The 26,578-nt window shown below is 48.2% G+C and overlaps 1 protein-coding gene across 1 annotated transcript in view; it reads left to right on the top strand.

Annotated features, from left to right (window-relative positions):
* Window positions 1–26,578, top strand: part of PNPLA7 (patatin like domain 7, lysophospholipase) — a gene marked incomplete at both ends in the record, with an annotated part of 82,060 nt that overhangs the window by 35,853 nt on the left and 19,629 nt on the right. Inside the window, 7 exons of the mRNA XM_080709451.1 lie at window positions 870–947; window positions 1,567–1,772; window positions 4,509–4,640; window positions 6,887–7,010; window positions 8,514–8,627; window positions 11,444–11,513; window positions 25,228–25,377. Of these exons, the coding sequence (XP_080565577.1) occupies window positions 870–947; window positions 1,567–1,772; window positions 4,509–4,640; window positions 6,887–7,010; window positions 8,514–8,627; window positions 11,444–11,513; window positions 25,228–25,377 (874 nt within the window). The remainder of the gene's footprint in view (window positions 1–869; window positions 948–1,566; window positions 1,773–4,508; window positions 4,641–6,886; window positions 7,011–8,513; window positions 8,628–11,443; window positions 11,514–25,227; window positions 25,378–26,578) is intronic.

Below are 26,578 nucleotides of genomic sequence, written 5' to 3' on the forward strand. Positions count from 1 at the left end.
GATCCTCCTGTCTTAGCCTCCCAAATGCTGGGATTACAAGCATGCGCCACCACACCCACTGCTTCTTACTTTTGACTTTCCAGTACTGTGAACTGTGGATTGAAATGTTCTCTTGTTTTCAGGCCTTGGCAGTGTCTGCTCACAGGCCCTTTTGCTGCCCTCTCTGTTGCTGAGCAGCCTTCCATCACCTGGAGGGCTCCTGAGATTCTGGGCCCTCCTGACCTGATGTTCCTGTGTGGGAATTAGTCTCTGCAGATGTATGGAAAATGGCACCACCCAATTAACCTTAAATCTCTGCAGGGGCGTAGTGGTGGATGCCCCACTTAGTTAACTGGTTAACTCAGTTAACTCCTCTGCAGGGGACATGGGAAATGGCATCTCACTCAGTTAATTGTTTCTGTTGGTTTGTTTTGGTTTTTTTTCCCCAAGTTGGAATCTACCTGTACTGCCCAGGATAGCCTTGAACTCTCGGGCCCAAGTAGTTCTCCCGCAAGTAGCGGGGACTACAGGTGTGAGCTACCATATCAGGCAGTTAATATGTTTTTGCAACAAGTGTAGGTTGAACCACACTTGCTTTTATGCTAGTGACCTTTATGAAATAACTTGCCCTTTCTTGCTGAGATGAAATTCTTTCCATATATAAATTCACAGAAACACTGGTCTCCATTTCTGCATTTTCTGCTGTATTCTGCTGTTCCCTTCTTTAGAAGCTGTGGTGTCAGCAGCTGTGTTTGGGCGGTCTTTGGAGGGTGCCTTCCATAGCTGTGGTGGTGTTGCTGGCTGCCTCTCCTGCCCCGTGTGCCTTCATGCTGTGTGCCTTCACCTCGGCCCCTCTTCATGTTCCTTCTTGACCCTGTTCTGTTTTTCAGGACCCATCCCTGTTGGATGGGCGGGTGGCATTTCTCCATGTCCCTGCAGGCACCGTGGTGTCAAAACAGGGAGACCAGGTGAGTGGAGCGCCTTAGTCTGAGGGCCTTGGGGGAGGACGTGCGGCACCACAGCACACACTGGACGCTGTGGCGGCCCTGAGCAGCAGTCAGGGGGCATCACAGTGCCACCTCTGCACCTCGGCACTGGCAGAGGCCAGCCGACTGGGCGCCAGCCTGGGTGCCAGCACCACTAGTGTCTTGCTTGAACCTCAGGGACCAGGACAGGGAGAGCAGATCAGAAGAGTTCCGGGGTGGACATGATGAGTCGGGGTTGGGCAGTGCAGTGGTGGCCAGGAGCTGGCCCACACCCCGAGAAGCCCACCACAGGCTTCCAGGGGAGAGGTTGCATCTCCACTTCCCTGGGAATATCAGCCGGCATGCTATGGAGCAGCGAGTAGGAAAGGCCAGGAAGGGGTGGTGTGCCTCACCCGGGTTGGTGGCGAAATAAAGAAACTGGCGCTGCTTGAAGGGCCCAGTGGGAACCTGTGCCCTGGGCCTCAGGCCACGCAGAGAGCCATGACAGGCAGAGAAGCACCTGCTGGCACCTTGTGCGGCTTCGTGGTCCCAGCCGAGGTCCAGGGCACCCAGGCCTCCGCCCTGCACTCCTCCCTGAGGCCCACCACGTCTGGTTTGCTAGGATGTCAACATCTTGTTCGTGGTCTCGGGACTGTTGCATGTTTACCAGCAGAAGATTGACAGCCAGGAGGACACCTGCCTGTTCCTCACCCACCCTGGGGAGATGGTGGGCCAGCTGGCGGTGCTCACAGGAGAGCCCCTCATGTTCACCATCAGGGCCAACAGGGACTGCAGCTTCTTGTCCATCTCCAAGGCTCACTTCTACGAGTGAGTCACCCGCTCCCTCCCCCTGCCCACCCTGAGGTTCAGGGAACACATCCTGTGCTGGGCTCTGTCCTGCCAGTTTCCTGTCTCCTGGTCCTCTGTCCATGAGTACTCTTCAGGGCCAGGCCTGATTCCTTGCCTGGGCTCTCTGAACCTTGCCACAGTGAGGCGGCTGCATGCATCATTGCCAGGATGCAGGACACACCCTCGCCCTCCCCATTGGTCAGCAGATACCCGCTCTGTGCTGCCATCTCCGTGGCCTGAGGCGCTGCCCCAGCCCATCTTTCTCCATTCTGCGGCCATCCATGTTAGGGGCAGACCCGGCTCAGGCCCACAGCCTGTGCCCTCCTTCAGCCTGCTCACTCTCGGGAGGGCAGCACTGGCTAGAAAAGCAGGACAGGGGATGAGGAGGCCTGGCTCATGCACCTCCCTGTTTGGGGCAGAGTCACCGTGTCGTTCAGGTGCTAGCTTGGAAACCTTTGCCCACTTGATCCCAGACTCTGTCCTCCAGAACCTAGAATATTCTATCCTCAGCCTGCCTGGGAGGCCCCCAGCCATGTCCCTTACTGGCTCTGTGGTCAGGAGGGCTGCCTGGCGGTGAGGCTACTTGCACCTGGGAGTCCTAGGGCACCAGATTGAAAACTACCTTCATGCTAGGTGCAGTGGAATGCACCTCTAATCCCATTGACCCGGGAGGCTGAGGCAAGTTCAAGGCCAGCCTGGGCAATTTAGACTCTCTCAAAGTAAAATTAAAAATAAGAGCTAGGGATGTAGCTCAGTGGTAGGGTGTTTGTCTAGCAGGCATAAGGCCTTTGGTCTAATCCCCAGTATTGCAAAAACCAAAGCAAAACAAAACCTACCTTCATTTCTTCTTTGCTGAGGGCCCAGAACCTCCTTTGGAGCCCATAGTTCAGTTCAGCACTCACCCCCACGTCCCCATATCTATTGGCTCTAGCCAGCATCCATCATTTGAGCATACTTCTGGAAGGCCTGTGCCGCCCCAGCCAGATGCCTCCTATGATGCCAGAGCTCTTGTTCCCGAGCTGAAGCTGAAGCAGTCGAGGGGAGGTCAGGGACCAAAGGCCACTGGGCTCACAGCAGCTTAAAAACCGGTCTCAGCCAGGGTTTTCAGGGCAGTGGTCCCAGATGCTGAGGAGGGTACAGCCTCAGTGGAGCAAGACGGCAGCACACAAGCTCTCTCCAGCCTCCATTTGGGCAGAGGACGGGCTCCTTGTATGGCCTCCATCTCCCAGGACTGGTCTGAACACCTCTGGCCCAGGCCCCTGAAGCTGAAGACGTCAGTGTACTGGGGTCAGGACCTCGTTTTATAGCCGTGAGGACTGAGGCTGACTGGTGGGGATGTGCCCAGGCCCTGTACTAGCAGGGTCTCCAGGCTGACTGGTGGGGATGTGCCCAGGCCCTGTCCTAGCAGGGTCTCCAGGCTGACTGGTGGGGATGTGCCCAGGCCCTGTCCTAGCAGGGTCTCCAGGCTGACTGGTGGGGATGTGCCCAGGCCCTGTCCTAGCAGGGTCTCCAGGCTGACTGGTGGGGATGTGCCCAGGCCCTGTCCTAGCAGGGTCTCCAGGCTGACTGGTGGGGATGTGCCCAGGCCCTGTCCTAGCAGGGTCTTCAGGCTGACTGGTGGGGATGTGCCCAGGCCCTGTACTAGCAGGGTCTCCAGGCTGGGTCTGGGTTGTCTTCCCCCTGAGGTGCATGGGTTTCCCCATTTTGGAGATGCAGAACATGCTCCCAGCCTGCGGTCCCCAGCCCCTGCCCATCTGTACTGGGAGAGACTCAGGAAGATAGAAGAGCCAGGGCCTAAACGGGGACCCAGAAGGGGTTGGGCCCACAGCCTTGGTGGGTGCATTTGCCTTGATGCAGCCTAATTTGTGTGTGTGTCCCTACATGTCCATGCACATGTATGTGGGGCATGTCCACGTTTGCACATGAGTGAGTCTGTGCGTGGTGTGCCCACCCTGCAGCTATCCAGCCAGTGTCCTGGAGGGCTCTCGTGGAACCCCAGGAACGAAAGCATCAAGTTCTGCTCTCTTGAGCCTCAGCATCTCGTGGCTGTCTGGCCAGCTCTCTGGGCTGTGGAGGGGCTCCCTCCTCTAATGTGCAGGACAGAGATGATTCTCCTGTTTCTCAGTACATGCAGCTCCATTTGCCTGCTGCTTAGCCAAGGCCTGGAATCCCTCAACTCTCAGTCTCCCCTGCCTAGTGCAGGCCGGCTGCAGCCTGTGAGCCGCCCCCTGGCCCCAAACCAATAGGACATCCTGCTGCTGCTCTGCCCTCTGTGGTCTGTTCACACGTGGGGCATGATGTTCTCGGGGCAGAGACCCTGGCCACCCTGTACTCACCCGAGACCCCAGCCCATCTGTGGCGCTGATATTCCTCAGGGGACTCACTGCTGTCCGCACAGTCTGGGTGTGGTGTGGAGGATTCCTTTGCCAGGACCTAAATCTTCTGTGTGGTTGTACCCAAGGGGCATCCACAGGGTGGACAGTGCTGGAGGAGGGAGGGCTCCCCATCACCCATGAGCTGCTGCTGGCCCTGTGCCATGATGGAGTAGGTAGCTGCCAGTCACCACACTCTGTTCCAGCCCTTGGTGCTGTATCACACCCAAGTGGGCATAGAGGTTCCTGTTAGGTAGTTGGGGCCCAGAGCTCTCCAACGCTTGACCAAGTGAGGGTGGCCCTGGCAGGATCGTGTGAGGACTGACTAGAGTCTGCCTGGCAGGATCATGCGGAAGCAGCCAGGGATCGTCCTGGGAGTGGCACACACTGTAGTCAAAAGGATGTCACCCTTCGTGCGACAGATTGACTTCGCTCTAGACTGGATGGAGGTAGAGGCTGGCCGTGCCATATACAGGTGAGTCTCACAGATGGACTGTGTACAGAGAAGTCTGCAAGTATGCACCTTACAGGTGAGGCCCACAGATGTGTGCAGAAGAGGGCCACAGGTGTACAGCATACAGATGAGGCCTACAGGTGTGTTTTCCTGACAAAATGGTACAACCAATAAACAGAGCTTAATTCCTGTGGAGATTGTACACAGAAGGATGAATTTTTTTTTTTTTTTTTGGTGGTACTGGGGTGACTGGAAACCCTTCTACCTCCGGGCTACACTCCCAGACCTATTTTTATACTTTTTTATTTGGAAACAGGGTCTCTTAAGCCAGCGCGGCTTAGAACCTGCGCGACCTTCCTGTCTCCGCCTCCTAAGTGCGGGAATTACAAGCGTGCGCCACCACGCCTGATGGAAGGATGAATTTTCTTATACTCTCAAAACCCGTGGAAATGCCTTTCATGAACTTTCTGGGTTCTCTGTACACCCACACACGTGCAGAAACAAGCATGTTTATCCAGATATCTTTCCATGTCTATAAGTCCTTTAGAAGGCTATGCGAACCTGCTAGAGATCTCTGTAAGGTGCTAATTGTTTTCGAGACCCCTGTGACCCTGTCAGGCTCCACATCAAAGCCACCTTTGTACTCACCCAGGTCACAGACAGACTTGGATTATAGCTATCATATTTTATGGTGTTTAAAATTTAAGACTGGGAAGCTGGGCGTGGTGGCACATGCTTATAATCCCAGCATTAGAGAGGCTGAGACAGAAGGATTGTGGTTTGCGGCCAGCCCCAGCTACTTAGTGAAGCTCTTTGCAACTCAGTGAGACCCTGTTTCAAAATAAAGAATAAAAAAAAAAAAATAGGGCTGGGGTGTAACTCGGAGATAGAATGCTCCTGGGTTCCATCCCAGTACCACCCCCCAAAAAAAAAAAATTTAAGAGTGGGCATGGTGGCACACACATGTAATCCTAGTACTTTGGAAGCTGAGACAGTAAGATCACAGGTTCAAGCACAGCCTCAGCAACTTAGCTAGGTCCCTTAGCAACTTAGACCCTGTTTCAAAATAAAAAATTTTCTAGCCAGGCATGGTGGCGCACACTTGTAATTCCTGCGCTTGGGAGACTGAGACAGGAGGATCACACAGGTTCGACGCCAGTCTCATCTACTTAGTGAGGCTCTCAGCAACTTAGTGAGACCCTGTTTGCAAATAAAATATAAAATAGGTCTGGGAGTATAGTTTGGAGGTAGAAAGCCTCTGGTTTCCACTCCCAGGACCTCCAAAAAAAATAATAAAATAAATAAAAATTTTAAAACTTGGCGTGGTGGTACACACTTGTAATCCCAGCGCTTGGGAGGCTGAGATAAGAGGATTGCACAGGTTCGAAGCCAGCCTCAGCTTCTTAGTGAGGCTCTCAGCAACTTAGACCCTGTTTTCAAATAAAGTATAAAATAGGTCTGGGAGTATAACTCGGAGGTAGAAAGCCCCTGGATTCCACCCCCAGGACCAAGAAAAATATTAATTATTTAAAAAATTTAAATAGGTCTGTGGGTGAAGTTCGGAGGTAGAATGCCTCAGGGTTTAGCACCACAATAAATAAACCAACCAACCTAACAGTAAATCCATATGTAGTTACACAATTTTTTTGTGTGTGTGGTACTGGGGATGGAATCCAGGGGCATTGTACCTCCGACCTATACCACTAGCCCTATTATTTTTTTTTTTTTTTAGTCTTTTTTTGTGTGTGTGGTGCTAGGAATAGAACCCAGAGGCTTTCTACCTTCAGGCTACACTCCCATACCTATTTTGTATTTTATTTGGAAACAGGATCTCACTAAGTTCCTGAGGGCCTCACTAAGTAGCTGAGGCTGGCTTTGAACCTGCATGATCCTCCTGTCTCAACCTCCCAAGCACTGGGATTTCAAGCGTGTGCCACCATGCCTGGGTTTAGTCTTTTTATTTTTTGTATTTTTTGAAGCAAGGTCTCACTGAATTGCAGAGGGCCTCACTAAGTAGCTGAGGCTGTCCGCGAACCGCGATCCTCCAGTCTGCCTCTTGAATGCTGGGATTACAAGCCTGCGCCACCATGCCCAGCATAACACAAATATTTTAAAATGGAAATTATATTTTCTAAAACAAACTTTACTGAGAAGACTATGTTTTTTAATTTTTTTGCATTTGGATCCAGTTGGCTTTCAGGAAGCTGGGCCTGGGGGTGACTGAGGCTGGTAGGCCAAGGGCCTCCAGGGACTCTGTGTCTCTGCAGGCAGGGAGACAAGTCCGACTGCACATACATCGTCCTTAGCGGTCGGCTGCGCTCTGTTATCCGGAAGGACGATGGGAAAAAGCGCCTGGCAGGGGAGTATGGCCGCGGAGACCTCATTGGTGTGGTAGGTACTGGGCTCCCTTCTCTGAGTTCTGCGGCACTCTGGATGCCTGACTGGTGGCCATCTACCCTGGGGAAGGAGCCATCCACCCCTTCACCACATAGCTGGCCAGCTCTGAGCCCCAGGCCCTGCATCCTCTTTGGGGTCATATTTGTGGTGAGCTGCTGAGGCTTTGGGTGGCGCATGGTACGGATGTGTGGTTTCTGGGTGGTCATTTGCTCCCAGCTGGTGCTGGAGCCCTGGTGGGTAGCTAGTGGCCAGAGTCACCTCCTAAAGGCCGCCAGTGAAAGTGACAGCTCACAGAGGCCTTCCAGGAATGTTGGCACAGGTGGGGCCCTGTGCCACACCCTGAGCTGTGGCTGACCAGGCCTGAGATGTTACAGCTGCAACCTTTTGGGTTTGCAGAAGGTCAGTGGACTCCAGGCCCCAATTCTTAGAGCTCAAAGCTTCGGTTTTTGTTTTCTTTTAAACCACTATGCAGGGGAGCCCAGTACCATCCAGCCACAGGTTCTTAAGGCAGCCTTCCTGAGGCCTGAGGGGAATTTGGCAGGCATGTGCCAAGGCCCACTTTTTCCTGAGCAGCTCAGTAACGGTGTGGCTCCAACCCACCTCTCCAAATTCTGCCTGAATGTTCAATGGGCCTTTCAGATCAGTATAGGCTTTCCAGTTCTTAGGGTGGCAGTGCTGTGTGCAACCTGGTCAGTCCAGCTGTCATTTCCTGAAAGCTTGCATGGCTGGCAATAAGCCCCCACAGGCTCCGAGGGACACAGGAGGATATGGCCCCTCCCAAACAGCATGTATTTCTTGTGTGTGTGTGCCCCCCCCGCCCCCCCGCCCAGAACTAGGAATTAAACCCAGGGGCATTCTACCTCCGAGTTATACCCTAGCCCTATTTTTTTTTTTTTTTTTTTTGTGGTACTGAGAATTGAACCCAGAGGCATTCTACCTCTGAGCTATATTCCCAGACTGATTTTATTTCTTATTTGGAAACAGGCTTTCACTAGGTTGCTGAGAGCCTCACTAAATTGTTGAGGCTGACCTTGAACCTATATTCCTCCAGTCTCAGCCTCCCAAGAACTAGAATTATAAGCTTGTGCCACAGAGTCTCACTAAGTTGTGGAGGGCCTCACTAAGTAGCTGAGGCCATGTCCTCTGTTCCTCCTGTCTCAGCCTCCCAAGTGCTGGGACTACAGGTACATGCCACCACGCCCGGCTAAAGGGAGTGTTCAGGCTGTCCTGTGCCAGTGTGTGGCACTGTCCAGTGCCTGTGTCTGGGACCTGTCCGGATTGCTTGGGGCACCTGTGACTCCTGGTGACTTTGGCCAGTCCAGTGGTTCTGACAGCACAGCTACATGCCAGAGCGCACTTGCCCCTCCTCCCCACGCAGATGAGAGGCTTAGTGAGATCATTCTGTTTCCTCCCTTGGGAGCGCCAGGCCATGTGTGTGAGTACCACAGGTGCTGGGCTCCCTCCAGTGCAGCCCAGCATCCAGCTCTTCCTCCTCAGGTGGAGACGCTGACCCATCAACCCAGGGCAACCACAGTGCATGCTGTCCGGGACTCAGAACTGGCCAAGCTGCCAGCAGGAGCTCTGACGTCCATCAAGCGCAGGTACCCACAGGTAAGGGAGGCACAGGGACTGCCTGGAGGCCACGTGGTTTTTTTGCCCAGTGCAGACAGACCCAGCCTGGAGTCTGGTGGGATGGCATGAAAAGTAACACAGGAGCAAGGGTGGCGAGGTATTTTTGCAATCCCAGCTACTCAGGAGAGTGAGGCAGGAGAATCTCAAGTTCAAGGCCAACCTGAGCAACTTAGCAAGACCCTGTCTCAAAATTAAAAATTAAAAACTAGAGCCGGGCATGGTGGTGCACGCTTGTAATTCCTGCGCTTGGGAGGCTGAGACAGGAGGATAGTGCAGGTTTGAAGCCAGCCGTGCTGGCTTAAGAGACCCTGTTTCCAAATAAAATATAAAATAGGTCTGGGAGTGTAGCCTGGAAGTAGAAGGCCCCTGGGTTCCATCCCCAGTACCACCAAAATAAATAAATTTAATTAATTAAAAATAAATCTGGGGATCTAGCTCAGTGGTAGAGAACCCTGAGTTCAGTCTCCAGTACCACACACACACACACACACACACACACACACACACACACACACACCCCTCACCCCCACAGGGGTGGCTAGTGGTCAGCAGTCTTGTGATAGAGTGAGGGCATAGTTGATGCAGCACTTGCTTCTGGTTGTCCTCCTGGGGGTGAGAGAAGGACTTCAACTCCACGTGGAGCCTGGCCAGGGCCGCGCAGAGGCAAGCCACACAGTGGGAGTGCTTGACGCTGGCCCTCCCGCCAGCTCGCTATGCGCCGAAGACCATTACCCAGTGTGAGCATACTGAGGACCTTTTTATGCACTTACTGGCCTGTTTTGAATCTTTGCCACGTGATATGTAGAAATCATCTTTTTCAAATTAGCTTCAAATTGCTTTGATTTATTATTAAGGTTTGTGTGTGTGTGTGGTACTGAGTGTTAAACTCAGGGACATTCTACCTCCGAGCGACACCCCCAGCTCTATTTTATATTCTTTATTTTGAAACAGGGTCTCACTCAGTTGAAAAGGGCCTCACTAAGTAGCTGAGGGTGTCCACGAACAGCGATCCTCCTGTCTCAGCCTCCAAATGCTGGGATTACAAGTGTGCCCACCGTGCACGGCTTCCCTATTTATATATCTTATTTTGAAATAGAGTCTCACTGAATTACTGTCCGCTGCCTCTATCCTGTAATCCTCTTATCTCCACCTCCCAAGTAATGGGATTACAGTCCGACTAAAAAACATTTAACTTTATTTTTATTTTTTTTTATTTTTTATTTTTGGTGGCACTGGGGTTTCTGGAAACCCTTCTACTTCTGGGCTACACTCCCAGACCTATTTTATACTTTTTTATTTGGAAACGGGGTCTCTTAAGCCAGCATGGCTGGGTTCGAACCTGCACGATCCTCCTGTCTCCACCTCCCAAATGCGGGGATTACAAGCGTGCACCACCATGCCCAGCTTTAACTTTATTTTTATACAAAATCATTTAAAAGTAAATTATAGCAATTTTCATTTGTTAATTAATATTCATTATTTTTTTAAGTAAGTTTAACATTCAGACTTTATTTATTTTGCGGGTCTGGGGATGGAACCCAGAGGCATTTTACCTCCAAGCTACACCCCCTGCCCTATTTTTTATTCTTTATTTTGAAACAGGGTCTCACTAAATTTCAGAGGGCCTCACTAAGTAGCTGAGGCTGTCCACAAACCGCAATCCTCTAGTCTCAGCCTCCTGAATGCTGGGATTACAAGTGTGTACCACCACACCCGGCTAACATTAAGACTTTATTTATTTTATTATTATTTGTGTGTGTATGTGTGTGTGTGTGTGTGTGTGTGTGTGTGTGTGTGTGTGTGGTACTGGGGATGGAACCCAGAGGCTTTCTACCTCCGGGTTATACTCCAGACCTATTTTATATTTTTGTTTGGAAACAGGGTCTCACTAAGTTGCTGAGAGCCTCACTAAGTAGCTGAGGCTGGCTTTGAACTTGTGCAATCCTCCTGTCTCAGCCTCCCAAGCTCAGGGATTACAAGTGTGCACCACCACACCCGGTTCATTCAGACTTTAAACACACTAGGTTACAACTCTAAAAATTCACTAACAGGCAGGATGTGGTAGCGCATACTTATAATCCTTGCACTTGGGAGGCTGAGACAGGAGGATTGCACAGGTTCAAAGCCAGCCTCAGCTACTTAGTGAGGCTCTCAGCAACTTAGTGAGACCCCGTTTCCAAATAAAATATAAAATAGGTCTGGGAGTGTAGCCCGGAGGTAGAAAGCCCCTGGGTTCTACCCCCAGTACCACTGAAAAAATAAAAAAATGAAAAATAAATAAAAATTCACGATCAGCACAAGCAAAGCTAACATTATTGTATCTGAAGTGTGCTCATTGTGGGCACAGAGGGACCCGGCCCGGGTTTGCAGCGGTCCCCTCGAGCAAGCTGTCCACACAGAAGCAGGCGGCACATGGGTACGTGAGTCCTCTACCTGTGGCTCCGGAGCACCAGCTGTAGCTGTGCTTCCCGCTGGGTTGGGACAGCTTCTTCGCGTGGTCTGCCTGCCCTTGAGTGGGAATCGAGCTGGAGCAGGCTCCAGATTAGAGAGGTGCCTCGCGGTGCCCGTTTCCCACCACAGTCCCCTGGACCGAAGCCACTTGTCCTCTCAGTGCCAAGCTCTGCTTCCTGCAGCTAGACAGGGATGGATGTGCAGATGCCCCCTCATGATCCACGGACTCCATCCTGTTGTGACTCCAGTCCATGGCAACTTTGAAAAAGTCCTGTTTGAGCATCTCTGTGGGGTCTTTAGTTCCCAGTCTCATGGTCTAAAGTGTGTGGTCTTTCTGCCCCCAGGTGGTGACTCGGTTGATACATCTTTTGGGTGAGAAGATCCTGGGCAGCCTCCAGCAGGGAACTGCAACAGGTGGGTATGCAGTGTTGGAGACCTGCCCCAGAGCCCACCCACCCTGGCTGCAGCCCTGCCCCACCTCAGAGCCCCTCTGGCCTGGGCGCGAGAGGGGCGAGGACTGCCACGGGTCTGTGGTACTGGTGCTGGGCCGCCCAGCCCTCAAGAAAGACCCCGGAGCTCCCACCAGGGACAAGTGAGCAGGCTGGTAAGAGGAAGTGCTTAGACTTTGGCAGTGCCTGAAGAATTTTGTTAAAATGTGTCTCAGTGTGGGCAGCAATGAGGGAAGCTCTACTAGGTGTGGAAATACATGTGATGTATCTCCCTTCTATTTTTGTTAGCTGATTAGAATAAGGAAACAGGGTGAAGCTTCAGGGAGCAGGATAATTGGAGGCTGCTGTCTGTCCTGTGCCAAGTAGAGAAGTATGGTAGAACAACCTAAGTTAATGGGAATCTGCATTTCTGTCCCAAGCCAGGCATGGTGGCACACGCTTGTAATCCCAGAACTCAGGAGACTGAGAAAGGAGAATTGCAGGTTTACAGCCAGCCTCAGCAGCTTTGCAAGGCTATCAGAAACCTAGTGAAATCCTGTTTCCAAATAAGAAATAAAATCAGGCTGAGGGTGTAGCTTGGAGGTAGAATGCCTGTGGGTTCAATCCCCAGTACCAAACAAAACAAAACAAAAAACAGAGAGAGAAAGAGGAAGAAAGATAGATCTATCCCAAGTAAGCCAGGCGTGGTGTTGTACACTTGTAATCCCAGAATTTGGGAGGCTGACAGGAGAATCGCGAACCATGGTTCACAGACAGCTACTTAGTGAGGCCCTTTGGGGCCTTTACAACTCAGTGAGACTCTGTTTCAAAATAAAGAATAAAAAAAATAGGGCTAGGGGGTAGCTTGGAGGTAGAATGCCCTTGCATTCTATCCCCAGTACTGAAAAAAAAAAGAAAACAAAGAAAAGAAAAAGAAATTCTACCCCAAGTGCGGTGTATGTGTATGCCATCACTATGAACTTTATTATGATATGGGATTATAATGTACCAGTAAAAGTATAAAAACAAAACTTTTTTTTTTTTTGTGGTACTGGGGTTCCTGGAAACCCTTCTACCTGCAGGCTACACTCCCAGACACCTATTTTTTTTTTTAATATTTTTATTTGGGAACAGAGTCTCTTAAGCCAGCGAGGCTGTCTTCAAACCTGCGCAATCCTCCTGTCTCCTCCTCTCAAGTGCAGGGATTACAAGCATGCGCCACCATGTCTGGTGAAAATGAACCAGTTTTAAGTGATAAAAACAATCATGACATAATGAACCCCGCTATTATATATAATTACAATGCCTCAATAAAAACTAATTAAAAGACAAAAAAATGCCGGGCGTGGTGGCGCACGCTTGTAATCCCCGCGCTTGGGAGGCAGAGACAGGAGGATCGCGCAGGTTCGAAGCCAGCCGCGCGCGCTGGCTTAGGAGACCCTGTTTCCAAAATGAAAATGTAAAAAATAGGTCTGGGAGTGTAGCCCGGAGGTAGAAGGGCTTCCAGGAACCCCAGTACCACCAAAAAAAAAAAAAAAAAGACAAAAAAAAAGCGTGGTGGACACACTTGTAATCCCAGCGCTTGGGAGGCTGAGACAGGAGGATCACAGGGGTTCAAAGCCAGCCTCAGCTACTTAGTGAGGCTCTCAGCAACTTAGTGAGACTCTGTTTCCAAATAAAGTATAAAATATGTCTGGGAGTATAGCCCGGAGGTAGAAAGCCTCTGGACTCCACCCCCAGAACCACCAAAAAAAAAAAAGAAAAGAGAAAGAAAGAAAGAAAGAAAGAAAGAAAGAAAGAAAGAAAGAAAGAAAGAAAGAAAGAAAGAAAACTCTACCCACTTACTTGCTCCTATCTGACTCTGATCATATGCTCCTCCCAGAGCCACTGTTTGCTTCAGGTTCTGGTTCTCCTCTCTGGGCCCGCAGACCTGCGGACGCAGACCTCTGGTCAGCAGGCTGGCCTCGGGCCCATGTGCTGGCCATGCATGCCACCATGGCCCTCTCCTGCCTTCCTGGGCCTCCACACTCCCTCCCGGGGCTCCTCTCTGCATGTCCTACGCCCGCCTCAGCAGAGCCTCCAGCTTCCCCACCCACCCTGACACTCTGCCCTCTTCCCGTGATGTTCCTGTTGGCCAGTTGTGGCCGGCCTGCACGTGGTGCAGCCCTGGGTCCGTAGCTGTGTTGCACTGTGACTTGTGCACAGCACAGTGGACAGGCAGGCCACGTGCACGCAAGTGTGGAGAGTGAGCCCCTCTCCAGGCTGATCATGTCCTGCAGAGCTGTTTCCAAATGGTCACTTTCTGAGGTTCTGCGTGATGTGCCTTGGGGAGGAGCACTCCTCAACACATGATACAGCACTTTTCATTTTACTTTTAACCTGCCGGTACTGTTATGTTTGAAGTGAGTTTCTTCTCCCAAGCCTATCTTTTCCTTTTTTTCCTTCCTTCCTTCCTTCCTTCCTTCCTTCCTTCCTTCCTTCCTTCTTTTTTCCTTATTTCTTTCTTCCTCTATCTCTTTAGCTCATTCTTATTTGAGACAGAGTCTCATTAAGTTGTCCAGGCTGGCCTTGAACTTATGATCCTCCTGCTTTAACTTCCAAAGTAGCTGAGATTTCACACCCCTCCTTTTTAAAAATGTTACTTTGAGCCGGATGTGGTGGCGCACGCTTGTAATCCCTGCACTTGGGAGGCGGAGACAGGAGGATAGCGCAGGTTCGAAGCCAGCCTCTCTGGCTTAAGAGACCCTGTTTCCAAATAAAATATAAAATAGGTCTGGGAGTGTAGTCCTCAGGTAGAAGAGTTCCATTCCCAGTACCACCAAAAGAAAAAAAAAAATACTTTGAGCCAGCATGGTGGTGCACACTTGTAATCCCAGCCTTCAGGAGGCTGAGACCAGAGAATCATGATTTACAGACAGCCTCAGCTACTTAGCGAGGCCCTTTGCAACTCAGTGAGAGCCTGTTTCAAAAATAAAAAAGACTAAAAAATAGGGCTGGGTGTGTAGCTTGAAGGTAGAATGTCCCTGGGTTCCATACCCAGTACTGCAAAAAAAAAAAAAAAAAAAAAAAGTTACTTTGGCTGGGCATGGTGGCACACCTCTAATCCAGTATTTGGCAGGCTGAAACAGGAGGATCACAGATTCAAAGCCAGCCTCATCAACTTAGTGATAGCTTCAGAAATTTAAAGAGACTCTGTTTCAAAATAAAGCCAGGTGTGGTGGCACATGCCTGTAATTCCTGTACTTGGGAGGCTGAGACAGGTGAATTGAATATTTGAAGCTTGCTTCCTCAGTTTAGCGAGGCTCTCAGCAACTTTGTGAGACCCTGTTTTCAAATAAAAAATGAAATAGGGTTGGGAGTATAGCCCAAAATGTAGAATGCCCCTGGGTTCCATCCCCAGCACAACAAAAAAATATAAATAAATAAAAATTTAAAAATAAGCTGTGCATGGTGGCGCATGCTTGTAATCCCAGTATTTGGGATGCTGAGACAGAAGGATCACAGGTTTAAACTTTGCAACTCCGTGAGACCCTGTTTCAAAATAAAGAATAAAAAATAGGGCTGGGGGTATAGCTCAGAGGTAGAATGCCCCTGGGTTCCATCCCAGTACCGCAAAAAATAAAAAATTATAAATAAATAAACTGGGTGTAGTGGTACACACCTGTAATCTCAGTATTTGGAGGCTAAGACTGGAGGATTGAAGGTTCAAAGCTAGCCTCATTAATTTAGTGAGGCCCTCAGTAACTTAGTGAGATCCTGTTTCCAAATAAACAATAAAATAGGGCTCAGCAGTGGAACAATGCTGGGTTCAATCCTCAGTACCACTAATAAATAAATAAATAAATGTAAAGGGCTGGGAGTATGTAGTTCAGAAGCAGAATGCCCCTAGGTTTAATCCCCACCATCATATCAAATACATATATATATATGCATATATATTATATATATATACACACACACATAGAGAGAGAGACAGGAGAGACAGACATACACACACATGCTACTTCACTATTTGTTTTCTTTTTCCTACCTTCTTTTAGGTTACTTGACTATTACTTTGTGTGTATTACTAAGGATGGAACCCAGGGGCATTCTACCTCCGAGATATACCCCCCAGCCCTATTTTATTTTTTATCTGGAAACAGGGTCTCACTGAATTAGGGGGAGCCTCACTAAGTTGCTAAGGCTGGTCTTGAACTTGGATCCTCCTGTCTCAGCCTCCCGAGTACTGGGATTACAAGCATGCTCCACCACACCCAGCACCCATTTTACTTGTCATTATCCATGAAATATTTGCAGTGATCACTGTAGGTATTATAGTATCCATACTATCCTCATCTACTAGTACAGTCTTTTTCACTCTTAGTGGCTCATGAGACTCTTCCCTTATGACATATTATTTTAATCATTACCTACACATGCATTGAGTCTCTCAGATGGGGTGCACTCTTGCTCTCATCTCTCAAACCTTATTTTACATCTCTGGGACAGAGCCAAGTGTGGTAGTGCACACTTGTAATCTTCGTATTTGGGAGGCTGAGATGTGAGGATTGCAAGATCACAGCCAGCCTCAGCAACTTAGGCCCTCAGTAAACTAGCAAGACCCTGTTTCTAAATAAAAAAATGAAATAGGACTGGTAGTGTACTTCAGAGGTAGAACACCTCTGAGTTTAATCTCCAATACCACAAAAAATCAATCTGCCAATTTCAGGGAAGCCTGTGTGGTAGTACATTCCTGTAATCCCAGTACTTGAGAGGCTGAGACAGGAAGATTGCAGGTTTGAGGACAGCCTCAGCAACTTAGCAAGACTGTCAGCAACCTAGTGAGACTCTTTCAAAATAAAAAATAAAATAGGGCTGGAGGTATGACTCAGAGGTAGAATGTCCCTGGGTTCAGCACCCAGTACCACACACACACACACACACACACACACACACACGCACACGTCCCTCAGGGGACCAGTCTATGATTATGATACTTACATAGTTCTGCTGCTCTCCTTCCATTCCTGGTGTTGAATTCCATCTGGGGTAGTTTTCTTTTTGTTTGTTCAAAGTCTCCCTTAACAGGGTTTTTGTTTTTTGTTTTTTGTTTTTTGTTTTTGTTTTTATTTTTGTACTTGAGATTAAACCTAAGGGCATTTTACCACTGTACTATCCCCCCCTCACCTTTGTGTGTGTGTGTGTGTGTGTGTGTGTGTGTGTGTGTGTGTGTGGTGTATATGTGTGTTACTGGAATTGGATCCAGGGACATTCTACCTCTAAACTATACCCCGAACTCCTTTTATTCATTATTTTGGAACAGGGCCTTGCTAAGGTGCTGAGGCTGACCATGAACCTGTGATCCTCTTGTCTCAGCCTCCCAAGTACTGAGATTGCAGGCATGAGCCACCATACCCAGCTTTTATTTATTTATGGTACTGGGGATTGAACTCAGGGCACTCTATTTCTGAGCTACACACACAGCTCTATTTTATTTATTTGGAAGCAAATCCTCACTAGTTTTGGAGGAGCTGGCTAAATTGCGTTTGCTGGCTGTAAACCTGTGATTCTCCTTTCTCAGCCTCCCAAGTACTAGGAGTACAGGCATGCGTCTTCATGCCTGGCTTCAACTTGTCCTTAAATTGTTTTCAAATAGGTAATATGTTATTTTTCTCTGGCTTTGCTAAAGATTTTTTTTACTTTGTCTTTAGTTTTTAGAAATTTTATTTATTTATTTATTTATTTATTTATTTATTTATTTATTTATTTATTTATTGTGGGTCCCAGGATGGAATACAGGGGCATTCTACCTTCAAGCTACACCCCCTGCCCTATTTTTTATTCTTTATTTTGAAACAGGGTCTCACTAAGTTGTGGAGGGCCTCACTAAGTACCTGAGGCTGTCCACAAACCACAATCCTCCAGTCTCAGCCTCCCAAATGCTGTGATTACAAGTGTGCATCACCACGCCCAGCTAGAAATTTGATTTTTAAATATCTGAGCACAAATATTTTTGGGTTTATCCTGTTTGGAGAGCTCATTTTAAATCAGTAGGTTTATCTTTTTTTATTATTTTTTTATTGGTGCACTGTATTCATACATCATATTGGGATACAAACTTTTGTAGACATACATGCACACATCGCCCAGTCAGCCCCCACCCGATCCCCACCCCATTCTCTCCCCATCCCTCCCTCCCATACTTGGCTTAGTGGTTGACATCTAGTATTATAGCAATTTATCCAAAATTAAAAATGATAATCTCACATAACAGTTTCATTTGTCTGATACCAAGCTTTTGATGACTTAAAGATAACATTTCAATATTTCTTTTTACTTTCTTTCTTACCAGAGAATATTTTTTTTCTATTGTTTTTAGGTGAAACTATCATATATTTATATATTTATTTTTCAGAAAAAAACTCTATCCTAATGTGGAATATGGACTCTAGATACCCAAAATGATCTTGAAAAAGAACAAAGCTAGAAGATATATATTTTCTGATTTCAAACCATATAAAACTACAATAATTGAAACAGTGTAGTACTATTCTAAAGGCAGATATATAAACCATTGGAGTTAAATAAAAGCCTAGAGCTAAATTCTTCCCTATATTGTCAAGTTATTTTTGACAAGGTTTCCACGAACATTTGGTGGTAGAAATAATAATATTTTAACTAAATATTGTTGAAACATAATAATTACATGGAAAAGAATAAAGTTGGACCCTTACCTAATCCCATATACAAATATTAACTCAAAATAGATAAAAGACCTAAATATAAATCTTAAGACTATAAACTTTTAGGAGAAAATCTGGGTCATAAAACCTCACAACACTGAAATTGGCAGTGATTTCTTGGATATGATTTCAATGGCACAGGCAACAGAAGAGTATACAAACTCCCTAAAAAATAAAAAAAATATTGTATATCCAAAGACAATGTAAACAGAGTTAAAAGTTACTGATAGAATGGGATAAAATATTTCCAAATGCTATATCTGAAGGTATATTAATATTCCAACTAGAAATCCTAAAAATTAACAACAATAAAGGCAAACAATACCATTTAGAGATAGGTAAAAGACTAACATAAGTAATGAATCTCCACAGATAACCAATCTTAGTTGACTGTTGGATGGAAAATCTTGTTTGTCTGGTTCTGGTGTGTGTTACCTATTTCTTTGTAGTTAATCTCTTTGAGTATTTTCTCTAGCGCTTGTTTTGAAGACATAAATTCCTTCAGTTTCTGTTTGTCATGGAAGCTTCTTATTTCTCCATCTAATTTGATAGAAAGTTTTGCTGGGTAGGAAATTTTTGGCTGGAAGTTGTTTTCTTTCAGAGTTTGGAATATGTTACTCCAAGCCCTTCTGGCTCTCATGACTTGGTTTTGGAAGTCTGGAGTGATTCTAATTGGCTTGCCTCTGAATGTCACTTGGCCCTTTGTTTTTGTTGCCTTAAAGATTCTCTGCTTGGCTTCCACATTGGTCATTTTGACAATTATGTGGCGTGGGGATCCTCTTCTCCGATCCTGTCTAAAGGGAGTTCTATAAGTTTCCTGGACCTGTGTATCAACCTCTTGCTCTATGTTTGGAAAATTTTCTGCTATTACTTCCTTGAAGAGATTGTTGATCCCTTTGGTTTCACTTTCTTTTCCCTCCTCTATTCCAATTATTCTTAGGTTAGCTCTCTTCAAATGGGCCCATATTTCTTCAATATCAGATTCCTGCTGTCGGATATTTTTTCCTAGATTAGAAACTATGCGTTCATTTTTGGAATGGTCATCTTCTAAGAGCGAGATTCTGTTCTCCATGTGGTCTAATCGGTTGTTTGTGCTTTGAATTGAGGCCTTTACTTCATTAATTGCATCTTTTATCTCTTTTTGGCTCTCTCTGAGTTCTTTTCAAAGCACCTCTTTTATTTCTACAGTTATTTTCCTGATTTGATCTTCTAGAAATCTCTGATTTTCTGTTTTATCGGGTTCTGATGTTGTGGGGTTGTGGGCATTCATTGCTCCAGTGTTATTCCTCTTTCCCATGATTTCAGAGGTTTGTGCCTTCTCTGGGTTCTTCCCTTGGGTCACTATGACTTCACTTAAGGTGCTCTGGATCTCGAGTCTGTGGTATCTCAGACCCCACTACTCCTTTACTGGGTTGTATCACAGAGTCTCAGACCCAGGGAGTCAATCGAGGCTGCTTTAGACTGTGGGGGGTGCCAGGTTGCACGTTCTCCTATGGTGTGATATCTCTGCCACCGCCCCTCCCCCACTGGGTCAAGTCCCAGGGAGTACAGTACTGGGATTTCTCCTCTGTGGCCCGCAATTTGACTCACTGTTCTTGAGTACGCAGATGTAGCTGTACTGGATTCGGGTGAATTCTCTGCTGTTGCCACCGGTGGCAATATGGCGCCGCTGCTACGCCCTCGGCCGTGAGGCTGGTGTATTTCTTCTTGGTTTTGATTTCCACTATGAATCCCTGCGGCGTGTGCTGAGCTCAGCCACTGGGAGCTTTAGATTTTACCTGCGGCAAGAAATCCCGCCTGGCTGTTCCGCAGCGGCTCACCTCGGCTTGCTGTAGCCGTCCGGTGAAGTCACTGCTGCCGCCGGCAGTATGGCGCTGCTGCCGCGTCCTCAGGCGTGAGGCCGGTTATCTCCTCTGTGGCTCTGAGCTCTGTTCTCAGTCTGCTTTCTCTCTGGAGCCTGGTGATTTTTTGTTTCTCTGGTGATGGTGTTTTCTGGCTATGAAAGGCGCTGATTTTGTGGTAATGGAGATTGGTTGTTAGCGGGGCTCTTAAGCCCCGCTTTTCTCGGTCGTCATCTTCCCGGAAGTCCAGTAGGTTTATCTTTTACTAAATTAAGAAAAAAAATTTTTTTGGTATTGGGGATTGAACCCAGATGCATTCTGCCTCCAAGCTATACCCCAGCCCAATTTTATTTCTTATTTTGAAACATGGTCTCACTAGATTTCTGAGAGCCTGACAAAGTTTCAGAGGTTGCCTTTGAACCTGCCATCCTCCCATCTCAGCCTCCCAACTACTGGGATTACAAGCCTGCACCACCACTACCAGTTTAAATTTAGGAAATTTTTAACCTCTATTTCTTCAAGATGAGTGAGTGTGTGTGTGTGTGTGTGTGTGTGTGTGTGTGTGTGTGTGTGTATTATGGTATTAGGAATTGAACCCAGAGGTATTCAGCCTGAAATGGTTTTTTGTTTTGTTTTGTTTTGTTTTTTTGGTACTGGGGATTGAACCCATGGGTGTTGTTATATCCACTGCCCTTTTTTATTTATTTTATTTTTTGGTACCATGGATTGAACCCAGAGGCATTCTGTCTCTGAGTTACACTCCCATTCCGTTCTGTTATATATATATATATATATATATAATTTTTTTTTTTTGGTATGGTACTGGGGGTGGAACCCAGAGGCTTTCTAGCTCCAGGCTATACTACCAGACCTATTTTATACTTTATTTGGAAACAGGTTCTCACTAAGTTGCTGAGAGCCTCACTAAGTAGCTGAGGCTGGCTTCGAACCTGCACAATCCTCCTGTCTCAGCCTCCCAAGTGTGGGGATTACAAGCGTGCGCCACCACGCCCGGCTCTGAAGAATTCCTTTCTGCACCTGCCCCTCTGGCGGGGGAGGCACCCCCTGCTTGCTAGTGCAGGACGTAGGCCTGATGTGTACAAGTGTTTGCTTAGTGCTGGTCAGTCTGGAGGCCATCTCCACAGCGAAGGGAGGGGAGAAGACCCGTTTGGGATGGTTTGTGGGGGCTACTTCTTTTGTGAGACAGAGTAGCGGAGTAGGTCTTCCTCTGAGCTGGGAGCCCAGAGCCGGCCGCCCACCTTCCGCTGAGCCATGGGCGAGCTGCTTCGCGCCGTGTGCAGGGTCTCATGGAATTTGTCAGAGCCAGGTGATGCTGAACTTACCTTCAGGCCACAGTCAGAATCTCATGTGTGCTCATTCAAAGACTAAGATGAGAGCTGCTGTGCAGCTCTGATAGAGCCCCTTGGTTCTAGCAGAGTTCTGACGCGTGAGCTCCTGGAGAATGGTGAAGGAAAGGCTTCCCCAAAGGAGCTGCTGCAGGAGGAGCCAGTGAAAGCCAGGCCAAGGGAGGCCCATCTACTTTGCTTCTGCTCAACAACACTGTTGGTTGTGCTTTCAGAGTTTGGGTTTTTTGTTTTTTTTTCTGTACTGGAGATTGAACCCAAGGGCATTCTACCTCTGAGATACACCCCTAGCCTTTTTTATTTTTAATTTTTATACTATTATTTATTATTATTATTATTATTATTAATTTTGCCTTACTGAGAATTGAATCCAGGGGCATTTTACTCTGAGTTACATCCCCAGCCCTATTTTTTATTCTTAATTTTGAAACAGTCTTACTAAATTGCAAGGGCCTCACTAAGTAGCTGAGGCTAACCAGGAACCTCTGATCCTCCTGTCTTAGCCTCCCAAGTACTGGGATTACAAGCGTGCACATACCATACCCAGCTATTTTTTCTTTTTGAAGGGGAGTAAAAGGTTTATTGGAAGCAGCAGGGAATGGGGGGAGGGTGGCTGAACACCCCAAAGGGGCTGGAACTCTGGGTCCAGCAGCTGCCTTCAGGACAATACTTGAGAGTAGCCCAAGCCAAATTGCCTTCAGGTGCAGGCTGCTTTCTTCCAGAGTCCACACGATCTGCCAGAAGGGAATAGGGAAAGAGGCAGAACACCACTCGGGCTGTCGGGTCCCCTGGTGTCCAGTAGTTGTCTTCAGGTCACTACCCGAGTGTCACCCGAGCCAAGTGCCGTCAATTACAAACTACTTTCTCCCAGAGTCCACGCGATCTGCCAGAAAAGAGGTGCAGGTCACCCCTAGGGGCCCTGGTCAGCCTTGATGTCCAGCAGAGGCCTTCAGATCACTACCCGAGAGCAGCCCGAGCCACGTGTCCTCAGATGCACTCTGCCTTCTCTCAGGGCCAACACGACCTGCGAGAGAGAGAACAGCTCCCCAAAAGGGGAGGGGGTCCCGAGAGAGAAAAGCCCCCATACCCAGCTATATTTTATTTTGAAACAGGGTTTTGTTAAGTTGCCAAGGCCAGCCTTAAACCTGTGATCCTCCTGTCTCAGCCTCCTATGTCCTGGGATTACAGGCATGTACCACCATGCCTAGCTGGATTTCAGTTTTTTAATCATTTGTTTCCCTCTTATCTGGTCTTATTTCCTCCTGATCATGAAAATGGCATCCAGTTAGCATTTGGAAGCAGCAGAAGTGAGCAGGGAGTGTAGTCAGGCAGGCTGTGGGGCCCACAGGAGCCTCTGGGACCCTGGGTTGGCTGGTAAGTAGGCAACATCTGTTTCTATCTGTTTTTCTCTGTGTACAGATACAGGTAGTTTGTTCGGGATGTTTAATAATGGAATTATTTTAATTACAGCTTTTCATTCAACAGTACATCATCGTTTCCTTGTCAGTACACAGAGATGTGTTTTATGACTGGAAGCAGCAGTGCATGTCTATAATCCCAGCTACTCAAAGGCTGAGGCCAGAGGGACACAAATTGAGGCCAGCATGGGCAACTTAGAGAGACTTTGTCTCAAAATAAAAACTCCAAGGGCTGGGTGACGCTTAGTGGTGGAGGCCTGCCCGCGCTGCTCAGGAAGCACCCTGCGCGCCCTCTAGAGAGGGGGCTGCTCTGTGTGGCCGTATTCACTCCCCCTCCAGCTTTACTGAAGTGCCCCCACTGGCCCTCGGCCCTGTCTCCCTCCACCCACACCCCACTCTGACTTCTGGTTCAGGCTGTGTACCCCAGTCAGGAGCCATGCGTCTGGTGGTTTCTGGAAACTGCCTCACCTGAGTGAGAACAGCCAGAGATGAAGCCCCTCAGAGAATCCAGGCCTTCGGGGCTTGCGCTTCAGGGGGATGGGAGGTCCAGACGGAGGACGGTTCTGTCCTGTATCAGGGAGGTGGTTGCGGTGGCCGCCAGCACTGGCCCAGGGGCGAGGACACTGCACAGGAGTGGGCCAGCAGGGGTCTAGGAGGCACACCATACCCAGGCCGCAGGGGCCTGGTCAGGTGGGAGCAGCCATGCCCTCAACCACCTCTGGAAGCAGGTGAGCTCCCAAGAGGGGACTTTGTTGTTGAAAGTGAACTTGTGCTACCCCCACCCGAGGGGCTCATGACCGTGGACCTTGTGGTTGTGCCTCCAAAGGGTTCTTAGCCCATGTCAGGGCCCCGGAGAAGGTCAGGCCGTCAGGGTGAGCACTCTTGGACTCGGGGGGGACGTGGCCTCAGGGAGAGGGAGGCCCTGCCTGCCTTGATTTCCCCCACAGGCAGTCTGGGCATCTCCCCTGGACTGCCCCAACCCAGGGTGCCCTTCCGTGAGCTGGTCTGTGCCTTCCTTGGTTTTGGAAATCCCGTGTGGATAAGAGATAATAAAAACATGTCTGTTGATCTCCAGGTTTATACTGTTAGAGCTGGTTCAAAAGCTGACTCCTAGCTAGTATACAGTAATCCCAGTACTTGGGAGGCTGCAACAGGAGGCGAGTGCACAGTAATTTAGTAAGACGCTATTAAAAAAAAAAAAGAAAGAAAAAGAAAAGGAGCCAGGCATGGCGGCGCACGCTTATCATCCCAGCATTCGGGAGGCTGAGACTGGAAGATGGTGGTTCGCAGACAGCCTCAGCTACTTAGTGAGGTCCCTTGCAACTCAGTGAGATCCTGTTTCAAAAATAAAAAGACTAAGCCGGGCGTGGTGGTGCATGCTTGTAATCCCAGCATTCGGGAGGCTGAGACTGGAGGATGGTGGTTCACGGACAGCCTCAGCTATTTAGTGAGGCCCTCTGCAACTCAGAGACCCAGTTTTAAAATAAAGAATAAAAAATAGGGCAGGGGGTGTAGCTCGGAGGTCGAATGCCCCGGGTTCCATCCCTAGACCCGTAGTAATTAATAATAATAATAATAATAATAATAATAATAATAAAAAGACTAAAACATAGGGCCAAGGGTGTAGCTCAGAAGTTCAATCCTGGATGGATATGGGACCTGGCAGCACGTGCCTGGAATTCCAGTATTTAGAAGACTAAGACAGGAGATCACAGGTTCAGGGCCAGCCCTCAGCAACTGAGCGATACACTGTCTCAAAATATAAAATAAAAAGGTCTGGAGCTATCGCTCAGAGGTAGAGCAGCCCTCGGCTCAGTCTTCAGTAAATGTCATGCACACACACACACACACACACACACACACAGTCTCTGCATCTGGCAGAATATTCTGGTTGAGTTCATTTGGGGCCTCACATTTTTTTAAAACCCATTGCTTCCTGCAGGGAGTATGGGAGCACATCAGTCCTGGTGCAAAACCAGCTGACAGTCCAGGAAGAGGCAGAGAGTCACTCTCATCGTGTGTGTGTGTGTGTGTGTGTGTGTGTGTGTGTTTACTGGGAATTGAACCCAGAGGTATTTAATCTCTGAGCTACACAGACCGATTTTGTTTCTTATTTGGAAATAGGGTCTCACCAGTTTGCTAAGAGCTTCACTAAATTGCTGAAGCTGTCCTTGAACCTGTGATCCTCCTGTCTCACCTTCCAAGTCCTAGGATTTAAAGTGTGTGCCACCACACCTGGCTCACCTCATCACTGTAAGACTCAGAGAAGACCTTGCCCTGGCTGGCTGGTGTCTTATGTCATCTGGAACATCTGCGATCTCCCAGGCTGATGCTCAGCCCTATGCTCTGCAGGTCACCAGCTCGGGCTACACACGGCCAGCAGCAAGTGGGATGCAGGGAACCCGGCAGGCAACTTGTCCACAGTGGCAGCGATGCCCGTGTCTGAGGATGTGCCCCTCACTGCCTTCTCCCTGGAGCTCCAGCATGCCCTTGGTGCCATTGGTAAGCTCTCACGTGGGCATTTAGAAATTACAAATCCCCATCATCCCTCTAGAATGAGGGGCTGCCCTTGCTTTGGGACAGATCCGAGTTGGGGGCTGCACTCTGAGGGGACTCTTCATGTGAGGGAGTCTCATCTCCTGCATATCGGTGCAGGAGAATAGGACAGGCAGACTGCCCTAAATTCCAAGACAGTTCCTCAGAACATTCTTCCATGGATGCCTGGGGAGTGAAGGGGTACTCAGCAGCCTCCCCAGGATGCCCTGCTTGTCTCCCAGAGGATCCCATCTGTAGGTTCTAAGCCTTCTGGGGCATGTGTGAGCCACTCTGCTTCCTAGAGGGGATACTGCAGTGGGTGGCCAGAGAGCTGGCCAACTGTGGAAAACGCCCTGATTGGAGTCAGGGGGCTTGGGCAGTAGCGGTCAGGACAAATCCGTCCCTTAGCCAGCACTGGGAGTCAGTCATGGTGTGGACCCAGCGGTTGACAGTTCATTGGGAAGAGGCAGATCCCTGATAGTTGTTAAATTTTAGGATTCAAGAACAGGAAATTCGAATTTCTGAGAGCTCTTGGGCATTCTCAAATTTATAAGGCATTCTGTGTTCTTAACTTTTTTTTTTAATACTGAGGATTGAACCCAGGGCCTCATGCATGCTAAGCAAGTGCTCTACTACTGAGCTACAACCCTAACCCATTTAAAATTTTTTATTTTTTTATAGTTCTGGGGATTGAACCCAGGGAGGGGCATTCTACCTCCAAGCTACACCCCTAGCCTGGTATTTTATTTTTATTTTGAAACGGGGTTTCACTAAGTTGCAGAGAGCCTCACTAAGGTAGTTGAAGCTGGTCACAAACTTGCAATCCTCCTGTCTCAGCCTCCCAAGTACTGGAATAACAAATATGTACCACCATACCTGGATAAAATTTTTTTATTTTGAGATAGTGTCTCACTAAGTTGCCCAAGCTGGCTTCAAACTTGCAATCCTCCTGCCTTAGCCTCCTGAGAAGCTGGGATTACAGGTATTCCACCATGCTCAGTTTATTAATACTATCTAAAAGTTTTTGTGTAATCATATTTAAACATGAAGATAGGGAATCAATTTTCTGTAGTAGGATTATACTGAAAGTTTCAGGGTTATCTCTGCAAAATGATGGAATAATGAATGCTATAAAGAGTTGTCTTAGCTGGGCGTGGTGGCGCTTGTA

The sequence above is a fragment of the Muscardinus avellanarius genome, assembly GCF_963383645.1.
Source record: "Muscardinus avellanarius genome assembly, chromosome: 13".
NCBI lineage: Eukaryota > Metazoa > Chordata > Mammalia > Rodentia > Gliridae > Muscardinus > Muscardinus avellanarius.